A 12,809-nucleotide genomic window follows, 5' to 3' on the forward strand; every position below is an offset into this window, starting at 1 on the left:
GAGTGATTCTGTTCACAGAACATACACTTGAAGGTAGTCTGAAGACTTGTCGGTTCTGACTCTTTACTGTTCCCAGTAGTGACGTTGAACTTGCTCTCATGGGCATCTGGACCTTTAGTAGCTGTGTTGGTTGCAAAGCTAGTTACTCTTGCGCGTCTTATCTCTCTTGTAGGCCTTTCTTCTAAGGGTTTTAAGACATAAGATGTTGTTACTGGATTACACGCTATTCGTGCTTCCTCATTGACAAATTCAGAGAACTCTTTGAAACTTGGGAAGTTTTTGCCTTGATCTGTTTAGTCACATAGCGATTCCATCTAGAAGCCACTTGTTCTGGTAGCTTGGCTAGCATCCTGTGGTTTTCTAGATAGTCGGTCAATAGTTCTAGTCCTTGAACATGTGGGATAGCATTGCTGCATGCTTGCAGGAAGTCGCCATACTCTTGGAGCTTGAAGTGTTCTTTAGAACCTATTTTAGGCCAGTTTATCAACTTCTCTCTGAAAGCTCTTTGCACTAAGAAGGGATGACCATATCTTGCATTCAATTTTTCCCAAGCTTGCTTGTAGGCTTCTTCATTTTTCCTTTAGAAGTTACCTTCAAGAACCCTTTTTGCTTCTCCGCCAGTATACCGCTGGAGGTAGAATAACTTGTCCACTGGACGGGAGCAATGATGTTCAATGATCATTTCAAAACTTGCCTTCCACTCTATAACCTTCAGTACGTCTCCGGAGAATACAGTAGGTTCTGGAATAGGAAGTCTACTGAGAAATCTTCTCTGAGGTTTCGCCGGGTCAACAGTTGCAACATCCTCATGACCACTGCCATGACATATGGGAGTTGAATTATCTGGTTCTCTTTTTCCACTTTGTTTTGAATCAGGTGAGTCTCTCTTCTTTTCTCTCTGAGCAGGGATGGATGGACTATGACTTATTTCTTCACTACATGCTGGAGATTTCCTTCCATTTTCCTGGGCGTAAGGAAGAACGTAGGAGTCAGCTTCTCCACTTAGTACTGATTTGGGTCTATGACTACCCTGATTCGTATCCTCTTCGTGCACTCTGAGTCTAGCTTCTATAATCTTAACTTCCTTCTGCCTTTCCAGACTTTTAATTTTGGCTTCCATTTTATGGCACTGAGCCTCCATCCGTAGACGCTGAGCCTCAATGGCAGATTCCATCTCAACTTCTGCTCTTTTGGCAGCGAGTTGTTCAGCTAATTCCTTTCTTTTGGCAGATGTACTTGAGAACTCTGTTATGTGGCTGACACTTCTGCTAGTGATGGAAGTCACACTTGAGATTGTGGTTCCTCCTAAGGACCTAGCATAGTCTTTCATGAACAGCTCATTCATTCCCTTTCGTGCCTTGACTTCATCATAATTTGCTGCAGAGGATAGTTCTCTCATAAGCTTCACTAAATCCCTAGTGACTGCGGTACATGTATCCATGTATCTTACAATATCCTGGGAGGTTGTCAAGGATGACCGCAAGTTGACATATGCTGTCATAAGCTCTGACTCAGAATCTTCTACTGTCCCTATCATTTCACTCAAATTCTCCTTTATGCTTTCTTGTTTTAGCTTTCTGCGATTGTCTATGGTGTATACTTTCAACCTCTCATACATTCAGGCAAACTTTTTTTCTTTCAGTGCTGCCTCTTGCTCCAAATTTTCTAGCACCTTTTGGGTCGGTTTTCTGTCCCATGATGAACGTCATAGTTCACCTGTTTGAGCTATATTTGTTTGGGGCGAGACTACCGTTACGTTGCACCTTTCAGACTCAGACTGGGTTCTCTTGCTCTTCACCTTCTACTATATCTAACATTGCATCCGCTAACAGTGGGGTGGCAATGCTAGGCTCAGCCATTTCTGAGTGCTATAACAATTAATATGAATAATAAGGACCTGTCACTTTAAATGAAATACTACCAAATGCAAGAATAAATGACTTTCACTTTACATGTAATAGCACCAAACGCAGGCAATAAATGGCTTTCACTTTAATTACTTCAGAGTCATATACTATAACTGTCTCTCTCTCCTTTCCTTTTTTTTTTTTTTTTAAAAGTCTGTATTCTCTTGAGCACAAAAATGTCTCTTGCAGAAACCTATGTGCATAAGTGAGTAATAAAGGAAAGCTCTGACCATAAATGAAAAGCAGGATACCGTGATATGAAGGTTGCAGAAACAAACATCAGTCTTAAAGGAGACTTTTCTTTTCTTGATGCGGTGACTTGCGATGCTCTGTGGTGACTTGCGATGTTCTGCGGTGACTTGCGATGCTCTACGGTGACTTTGCGATGCTAAGCGGTGACTTGCGATGCTCTGCGGTGCTTTGCAACTAGTATCGTGAACTCTCTGGATGCATCACGTGGTTTCTTGATGGATGGCGGTGCGGGCACTCTAGCTCTGGACTCTGCCCCCCCCATGCATCTCTTTCTCTCTCTAGGGGTGCAGGAGGTTTGGCGCTCTGACTGTCTTGCCTTTGCTGGTATGCCACTTTAAGAGTCGGCTGCAGTCTGACTAATGCGCACGTGCTATGGCCTGTACTGCCGTTCCGCTAAGGTGTCTCCGCGTGGCGGTATATGCTGGCACTCTGTTTCTCTAGTGTACTCTTTACTGTGCAAGTTGAGGAGCGCTGTTGCTTGACCTCTGAGGGTAATTGTTCCACTGTGCAGGCGCAGCACTATGTAGTGCCTTGTGCGCTGTGGCATTAGAAAAATTGTGCAGTTGCTGTTTCCTTTGTTTGATGAGACTGACTTTACTCTGTAATTCCTCTAATGCCGTTCTGTGGATGCAGTAGGATTAAAGAGCACACTGAATACTTTAGTTAACTTCTTTAATAACTTCAATCTTCTTCATATAACACTGCTTACAATGGCTTGTTTTGTTTATCTTACAGTGGCTTATTTCTTTTGTATTACAGTGGCTTAATTTGGTGGAACTATAAGTAAACACATATAACAGATTTTACATACAGATCTACTTGCACTGTTAAAAAATAGAGGAACATATAAGTGCATTAAATATCTATTTGGCCTTCTCTGCTTCCATAGAGCTTCTCTGACTGGAACTTTGTCTGTTTCCCCTTCTGTCTGGTGAGCAAGTGACTCTAGAAAAATGTAGCAGGGCGTTTTACACAGGCACAAATGTGAAACTGTCTGGGATTGGTTAAGGCTCTGTACAGTGTGAGGATGGCTGTGATTGGCTCACCTATGTACTGACTCTTAAAGGCATATTTTCCTTTTCTGCTTCTGCTAACACAATGAATATATAAATGTCATAACATTCAGAGACATAAATTACAGCAATGATTCTGCTTTTGGCTTTCACATATGCACATATACACTGTACTGAGGTTATTGGCAGGTTTGGTATACACATATATGTGAACCATATTAGCAACCTAGGACCGGTCTTAGCTGGCCAGCTACAGGAGCTACATCTGGGATGATTCCTCACTGTTTTCATCATGATCATTGACACTCCACGAGGTGATATCTTGCATGGTGCACCAGACCTAGGGAGACTGACAATTGTTTTGTGTTTCTTCTATTTGTGAATGCTTGCACTAACTTTTGTCACCTTCTCACCAAGCTGCTTGGCGATAGTTTGGTAGCCCAGTCCAAGATTGTAGGTCTACAATCTTGTCCCTGACATCCTTGGACAGCTCTTTGGTCTTTGCCATGGTGGAGAGTTTGGAATCTGATTGATTGCTCCTGTGGACAGGTGTCTTTTATACAGGTAGCAAAATGAGATTAGCAGCACTCCCTTTAAGAGACTGCTTCTAATCTCAGCTTGTTACCTGTATGAAAGACACCTGGTAGCCAGAAATCCTGCTGAATAATAGGGGATCAAATAATTATTTCCCTTATGAACATGCAAATCAGTGTATAATTTGTTAGACATGCATTTCTTTTGAATTTTTTGTTGCTATTCTGTCTCTCAGTGTTACAATAAACCTACCATTCGATTTTTAGACTAATCATTTCTTTGTGAGTGGGCAAACATTCAAAATCAGCAGGGGATCAAATACTTATTTCCTTCACTGTATATACTGTATACTGTATGTTAGATATTTTTAAACTGGTCTGGTAACATAATCCTACAGCTTTTTTGTGTCAGTGTACAGCTGCTGCAGGGAAGAGGAGGGAGGCCAAAAAATTGCTGGGCCATGGGAGCCTATGTGACATTACAACTGTTTCACAACTATTGTTGAGTGCTGCCTTGCACAGGGAAGTTTCAGGATAATGTGACCAGACTGGGTTAAAATAGGTAAGTACACAGATTATTTTTTTTTTATGGGATAGGCAGGATAGAGGGATACACATTTTTAAGAATAGTAAGAATTAGCATTTTCTTCCACATTAATTTATAAGATGTCTCCCTAAAGCTTCAACGTGACATTAGAAAGTGGTAGTTGTAGGAATTTTGTATTACTTCAGAAGGACATTGGTTATCATTTTGTTTCCCCTAAGGCCCCTTTCAGATAGGGCGGACCCGTCAGTGGATACACCTGCGCTGCGAGGGATCTCTCTTCTGAACCCCACTGAGCAGGCAGATGACAGGTCTATAAAATTATAAAAGTGCAGCGCTATGATATCAACATGAAATTCACAACTGATGAAATAAATATAAAGTGCTAGATATATCAATATTCTAAGAAATGAATATGAAATGTGATAAATAAATAATCCAGGGTGATTATACTGGTACAGGTGAATCAATAATATTAATAAATAAATGAATAAATAAAGTAATAAATAATTTTCCCAAAAAAGGATGTATAAATTGTCTTTTTGTGATATATAATCTGATCCCGAAGTGAAGAGTAAAATATTCCAGTAATTCATATAAAGATAATCCGGTCACGTGCGGAAGGTGATAAAAATGCACACTCACCAGATGCGTATTTTAATTGTGCAGTATAACAATATGTTGGAATCAGCCAGAGGTCCCCTTTAAGGTGGGATGAATGTGCAGCCTGGTATGGATATCCCTCCTCTGGATTCTGGGATGATTAAGGCCAGATGTCACCCAGGATCCTGGAATAGTAATAGCTTGGTGCAGAGCCAGAAAGAAGGGTGCCCATAGTGTACTAATGAATTGAATATTTATTATGAAAGAAGCATATCATAATATACACTTGTCCACTGACACCCGCTGGTCTATAGAGGTAGTTGGATGGTTTAATTGGATCCACCTGAAAAAATGACAAGCAGACCCATTTGGACCATCAGTGTGTAAAGGGCCTAAAGGTAAAATGTAATTAATGACAGCAAAAAGCAAAAAAAAAAAAATTCTGCTGTAATTGGATCAGATGACTTTTTTCATGGCCTGCAAATCCACATTTAAGGTTTACTTTCATAATTTGTTTGGATACTTTGTTCCTCGTATCCGTTTATAAAGACATTCTTTTCCTCTTTTTTTAGTGCCAAGCTTTCCTACTCAAGCCAAAGGCATTGCATGCCCATTTTGCTATAAATTTAATACCACAGATGGCTGTACTGCAGTAGGTTCAACAATTTGTTTTGGAGAAGACGATCAGTGTATACGGTTCAGAGGAACTATGAAGCTACCTTGTAAGTTTTTTTATTATTATTATTTCTTTATTTTTAAATTATGTTAGTTGTTAAATGTTATTGCATAACAATGAATGTATTCACTTCTGATCTGTTATATATAATACTTTTGTTATGTCTGTTCAATAAGTTCAAAAATTATCTGTTGGCCCAGCCAGAAATCCAGTGGGCCTGTAGCTTCCTCTGCTCTCTGTTTTTGCTGCAGTTTTATCACTGAAATTGTTCTTGGTTAACCCTGTGAACCAAAGAACACCTCTGCCTTATGTTATGGAGATGAGGAGGTTGGATGTTCTGTAGTTATTAACACACTTTACTGGGTTGACTTGAAGACTGCTTCCCCACAGATATAATATAAAATGATGAGTTGGTGTTGTCACATCAGAAAAGCAAATGTGCTTCTGGCAGATAAATAAAAAAAATAATAATAATAATACAACCACCACATCCAAGGACTGATAAGGGGCAATATTTAAGATTTCATGTGCTGGGTTTAGATAGGTGTCTTGCAAAGAGGGATGCTTGTACCTCGCCTCGCAAGATATCCTACTAATGTCGAATGCATGTGGCCTGGTATGGTTCAGGAGGGGAGAACACACCCCTGCTCTCCCCTACTGGTCACCCAAGCTATATGTCTTCCTTAGAGGACCTAGTTTGCTCATCACTACTTTTTACATCAGATGATTTGTATGTTGATTATAACATTCTTTTCATTTTTGTTTTCACTGATTCTAATTTACTAAAAAATATGTACATATGCTGTTGCATCGACATTCCCACTGAGCAGACAGGACCACTCCATTATATGCTAACAATATGTACTATGTGTGCCAGACAGTGATGAGTCGAACACCCCCCTGATCAGTTCGTTGTCGAACATTCGAACCTAAGGAAAGTTCTGCCACAAACTTTGAACAGAGGGGGCAATTCACTAAGCATTGTCTCACTGCATTTGAGTACGCAAGAAGCATAGCCCGGCAATTAAAATTTGTTTTTTTAAAACATTTTGGTGTGGGAGTCTCCCCCATCCATATCAAGCACTTTGGGTCTAGTATAGATTAAACTGGCAACCTTTTTAAAATCTTTTTAAAAAAATGGCGTGGGGGTCCCCCCGAAAATCCATACCAGACCCTTATCCGAGCATGCAGCCCGATAAGTCTGAACCATACCAGGCCACATGCCGTCAACATGCGGGGGTGCTTTGGGCAGGTAGACTCACCCTCAAAGCACCTTGCCCCCATGTTGATGGAAGAAAGGGCCTCTTCCTAACAATTGTGGTTGGCGGTTGTGGGGGTCTGCGGGTGGGGGGCTTATCAGAATCTGGAAGCCCCCAGATCCCAGCCCCCCCTATGTGAATAAGTGTGGAGTACATGGTATCGCTACTCATTCACAAAAGAAAAAAGTGTAGTGTAAAAAAGGACAGTAGACAAGACAAGTCCTTTATTAAAAATTAAAATAAAAAAACTGTCACGAAGTAGATCCAGCATCAACCACGATGCCCACCACCACCGCCAACTCAGAAAAAAAAAATGCTCCGCTCTCGACGCTGGCTCCTGCCATCTGACAGTTTCGCCGGGATGACAATTCTCCCTTGTGATGTCATCATGCGCTGTGATTGACCAAAGCATTGCACCTGACCTGTGGTGCGATGCTTTGGCCAATCACAATGCACTGTCAGGGCGCAGTGCATTGTGGGGCACAACAGGCGAACAGCCCACCAAATGCCGTTACCGTTCATGTGTTCGCCGATCACATAAACAGCCAATGTTTGAATAGAACTTATGTTTGACTCGAACATTTAGCTCAACCCCAGTGCCAGATAATCATGGAGACACACAAGAGTGACAGCACACATGAGTACATTCATTAACAAATGTGATTTGCTAAGCATTCACCAAATGTACACCATCTAAGTGGTGGCATTTGAACAATACCATTGTCCAGATATGGCCAAGAGACCATATCAGGTCAATCACGTCAACAGCATCAACGTCCCTTTGTTACGGGCAGCTATGGTGCATAGGAATTTCCCATAGATTCAGGCTGAACCCAGTTCTTGCAGGTTAACCCACATTTTTCACTCTTTTAAAAAAGATTTTATAAAACACTTTCAATAGTACATTTAAAGCAGAACTATACTGCATCTGAGCACCACAAACCAAAAACACCATTTAATTAATGTATAATACTTGAAGCAAACTCGCCATTCATGTCTCCATGCTTTATTTTGCTGCAAAATCAAACAACTTCTTATCAGTTCTGGCTGTGGCCATCTTGAATAAGGGCAGATGATTCATGTAGCATTTACTTCCTGAAATCCATCTGCCCTTAGCTCAGACATGCAGGCAGGAGGGTGTGCTTGGCTAAGAAACCCCTACTACCCTCCTGAAGAGTTCAGGGATGTATGAGATCATTTGCCTAGGCATAGAGACCAGGAAGTAACTTAAAGTTCTAAAGGTTCCAGGTTTTTTACCTTATGTAAAAAAAACCTTCGGTGTGTACCAGCCCCCCCCCCCAGCCCCCCTTACACTTACCTGAGCCCCATCCTGATCCAGCAATGTCCACGAGAGTCTCGGTTCTCCAGTGACTCTCACTCCTGATTGGCTGAGACGTTGGCTTCCACTGTCATCAATCACAGCCAATGAGCCAATCAGGAGAGGGAGGGGGTGAGCCGTGGCTCTGTGTGTGAAAGGATACGAAGAACCGCAACTTTGGAGCACACCTGCTTGGGTGTCCCCATAGCAAGATGCTTGCTGTGAGGGTACCCAACAGGATGGAGGGTCCAGGAGTGCCAGCGGGGGACCAGAGAAGAGGAGGATCCAGGCTGCTCTGTGCAAAACCACTGCAGACAGCAGGTAAGTATGACATGTTTGTTGTTTATAGAGAAAAAAAAACAAGACTTTAGCATCACTTTATCCCCCCTGGCGGGGGGATACACTCGGGATTACCCTGCAGTGTTGCTCTGGGATCCCTCCAGCACTTACCTTGTCCTGCGCTCCCGCAATGTCCCCCCTGCAGCGTTCGCGGCCATGTCCTCTGGCCAATGCCGGCATCCGTCTTTCGGGTTCCGTTCCCTGCGAGCTTCGGGATGTATGGGACGGGGGATGGAACCGGCGGAAATTAAAAAATGTAAAACTGTGACGTTCACTCAATGCACTAAAATCTGATAGTATTACATTACTGTATCAAACCATTTCACATACATTTTATCCCGAGTGCTTTGTCCTGTGCCCTGCCTGCATTTCTACTGTTCTTTGTGCCTGGAAACTGAGAAATGTCCATTGTGTCCAAAAAGCATCCCTTTGGGTCAAAAGCGGTTTTAGACCGGCTAGAAAACAGCTAAAGTAAATTAGAACCACTTGCAGAATTGAGTGATAATGATTCATAGGGAAATTCGTCATCAGACACTGAAAACGATTTTGCAACTGAGCTCAGTGATCTGCGAACTTGGCACTCTATTTCAAATTTCAGTATTTTTGGTTTGATTACATTATTGAATTCAATTTTTTATTATATTATTATTTTTTTATGATTATTTATTATATTATAATTTATGATTTCGTGTTTCGAATTTTCTCATACGCGGGATGTTTACTAGACTCTTGTTCGGACAGATTTCAGTGAGTTATTCCTGAGAATTACAGGCCTACAATAAAAAAACAACATATTTCCATGCAAAAAAAATGTGGCACTTTGAGCATAGAAATACTGACATAATCAGACCGCTAGGGGGGTTAAGAAAATGCAAAAAAAGGTTTCAAACAAGTAAATATGAAATACTTTCCTATCTATTTAATACTGCTAGCAACATAAGGATTAAAAATAGTCAGTGTTGACTGAAAGAGTGAAGTTTACATACCCTTTTATGCAGTGGAAATACATACAAGAAACAGATACATTTTATATCACATACACAAGCACAACTATATAACAGTGCTCTGTATATATGAGATTATTGGTTACCCTAACGGAGTGAGGGGCAACAATTGAGTGATCCCTGAAGCAGTAGAATGCACTTAGATTTTCTCTGTCTATATGTATATAATTATATATGTGTGGATGATTTTCTTTTCACAGGTGGAGGCACGGTTGACTTCTCAGCACAAGGATGCGGTTCTAAGTTGTTTTGCAAATACGGCCACAGTGAGTTCATTGGTCTGCAAATAGAAAATCAACTAGAAAACAAGTGTTATGTACCTACATCTCCTCTTCCAAAATATTAAACTTCCAAAAATCTGAGCTGTCCCGGTTCAAGAAATCCATATCAAATTTGCATGAAAAGTAGTAATGGCAGTGCATTAGTTATAAGTAATATTTACCAAAAAAAGGAGACCTAAAAATGGGTACTTTTAAAGGCACAAAAGAATCATAAAAACATGATTTATTTTGTATCAAAATTCACTATGTAAAATAACATTCTATTTTACAACAACAGTGCTAAAATGTGTAAAAAATGAAAACTTTACAATATCAAGGAGCAGCAAATCTCTTTCCATGTGATCCGAATTCTTTGTAAACTTTGGGTTCATTCTTATCTGCTTGGGCTCAACGCATTTCATGTACTTAATCCACTTCTTCAGGAGTCATCACCATATAGAAATTTGACAACTCATATAAGAACAAATACAAACAATCAAAAAATCACAAAAACATAGTTTTCCATTCTGGCATAATAGGCTCCTTAATATTGTAAACCTTTCATTTTCTACACATTTTAGTACTGTTGTTGTGAAATAGAATGTTATTTTACATATTGAATTTTGATACAAAATAAAGCATGTTTTTATGATTATGTTGTGTCTCAAAAGTCCCAATTTCCAGCTCTCTTTTTTTGTATATATTCACAATATTCGGGTTGTGGCACTTAAATACAGATTTTAATATCAATTAAGTTATAAGTAATAGATATAATGCTGTGCTTAAATAATATTAAAATTGTATGCTTAGCTGTTTGATAGACATAAAAATAAATTGTGGTTCTAAAATAGTTCACATATTTGCCATGTAGCACTGTGTTGCTTCATTAATTTCCCACCAAACTTGCAACATTGTATACAAAAAATGTTTAAACACCTGACCATCCCACCTACACTATATGTTCAAACATATATGAAATTTAATGATTAAGTTCGGATGTTTCCAGTGACATGTACTGTTAATGGCACAGCATGCAGAGACATTTTAGACAACCATGACAGCCTTGTGGTAACAGTGTGGGGAATGTTCTTTTCTGGTCCAGCAGGACTGATCCCCTGTGTACAAAGTCAGCTCCATAAAGACATGGGGGGCTATTTACTAAAACCACATGGTGCAAAATCTGGTGCAGCTCTGCATAGAAACCAATCAACTTTAAGGTTTTATAGCCAAAGCTTAATTGAGCAAGCTGAAGTTAAAGGCTGATTGGCCACCATGCACAGCTGCACCAGATTCGAACTGTTCCAGTTTTAGTAAATAACCACCATACTTTGATGATTTTGGTGTGGAGGAACTTGAGCCGCCTGCACAGAGCCTTGACCCAACCCTACTGAACACCTTTAGGATGAATTGGCCAGCCAGGTCCTCTTATCCAACATCAGTACCTGACCTCATTAATGCTGAACGGGTACAAATTCTCACAGACACATTTCGAAACCTTGCTGACAGACTCCTGAGAAGAGTAGAGACTGTTATAGATGCAAAGAGTTGGCCAACTCCATATTAATACCCATACATTTGGAATGGGATGGCCAACAAGACTATATAGGTGATAAAGCCAGGTGATCACAAAACCTTTGCCATATAGTATATATGTACTGAGTTTTGTGTTTTCCCTGTGTTTGTGTGAGATCCCTCTGGGAGTGTTGTTCTCCCCCTACAAATATAATTACTGAATGATGAAGTGTTCATAATGTGTACACTGTGCCTTGATGACTATTATAGAAAAATTAAAGTGTAAGCTCCTTTGGAGAAGAAACCAATATACATAAGATGTGGATTGAGGTGGATATATCTGTATCAAGTAGTGTGATTGGCTTTCTTGCTGAACGATTGCTATATTAGATGGCATGTTCCAGAAGCCATTGATAGTGCTCTGTCCACTCACTTGACCTGGAATAGGAGATGCAGCAAAATTACAACACAACAAGCTCATCCTGAATATGCAATGCACAGATATGAAAAAAGTATTTACAAATAGGCAAAGAAAAGAAAATTGAAAAATAAAAATTACTGGAAAGAGAATCATTTTGGTATCATACTATTGTACTACATGGCATTACCATTACTACATTGCACATTGTTAAATGCTTGCTTTGTTCCTATCCAAACTAATGATGATATTTGAGATATAAGCTTAGTAGATGACATGCAATAAATATGGTTTATGGCAAAAATGTTGTGGTTTTCTTTTGTAAGAGTGTGGACAGAACAGGCAGAAATGCAATGCTTATGGTTTTTGATAATGTTTTAAATATGGCTCCCCTATGCAATAGCAGAGTATAAGCAGTTTGTTTGCCTCTATGTGTAATCACACACAGTCTCAACCTTTGGGCTCTTCAAATGCAACTGGTGCAATTACCTGTTTCTGGATATTTTGTTAGCTACACCTGGAGGTATTAGTATTGAACTTGGTGACATTCAGGGTCCATTTATATCTTTGAATTGCATGAAATGTACAACTGCATTGTGGTACCATTCACAATTGATGACATCATAAGGCAGCAATGCATTTACCACAAGTAAGGCACATGAGTTATAGTATGTCGTTTTTGTACTGTTCTGCATTGTGGTACGTTGTAATAAAGGTTTTGTGACATCTGATTTTTGGGCCATTTTGGTGCATTAGCAGCCCATTATTTCCTATAGACTGCCCTAATACACAACATAACACGCAAAAGCACACCAAAAAATTGGAAATTTGTATATGTAAACATGTAACACCTTAACCCTAAAATGTACAGTGTGTCAGGGAAAAAAAATCTTTCAGTGCATCTCTGCAGTACATGCACGTTTCCTCATGTTTTATCCATTAAAAAAGACCAAAAAGGGGCAAATAAGAGATGTTCATTGTCAGGATTTGCAATCACTTTCATTGCTGTACTGTACCCACATTTCTAAACTATAGACATAATATCAAAATACCAGCACTTAGAATTTAAAAAAGGCACCTAAGCTCTGAGCTACAGTATGGGAACACAACAAATAAAAGAGAGGAAAGTTTAAAAGTGTTGTTAGACATAATAGGGGTTATTCACTAAAAC

General features: G+C 39.9%; 1 protein-coding gene across 1 annotated transcript in view; it reads left to right on the top strand.

Annotated features, from left to right (window-relative positions):
• LOC149462984 (uncharacterized) overlaps positions 1 to 9,972 on the top strand; it is a 32,968-nt gene extending 22,996 nt beyond the window's left edge. Inside the window, exons 4-5 of the mRNA XM_089676046.1 lie at positions 5,425 to 5,574; positions 9,649 to 9,972. Coding sequence (XP_089532172.1) covers positions 5,425 to 5,574; positions 9,649 to 9,794 — 296 coding nt within the window. The 3' untranslated portion in view covers positions 9,795 to 9,972. The remainder of the gene's footprint in view (positions 1 to 5,424; positions 5,575 to 9,648) is intronic.
• Positions 9,973 to 12,809: the final 2,837 nt, after the last annotated feature.

The sequence above is a fragment of the Staurois parvus genome, unplaced genomic scaffold (assembly GCF_062004578.1).
Source record: "Staurois parvus isolate SC_StPar_1 unplaced genomic scaffold, SC_StPar_1.0 ptg000163l, whole genome shotgun sequence".
Classification (NCBI taxonomy): domain Eukaryota; kingdom Metazoa; phylum Chordata; class Amphibia; order Anura; family Ranidae; genus Staurois; species Staurois parvus.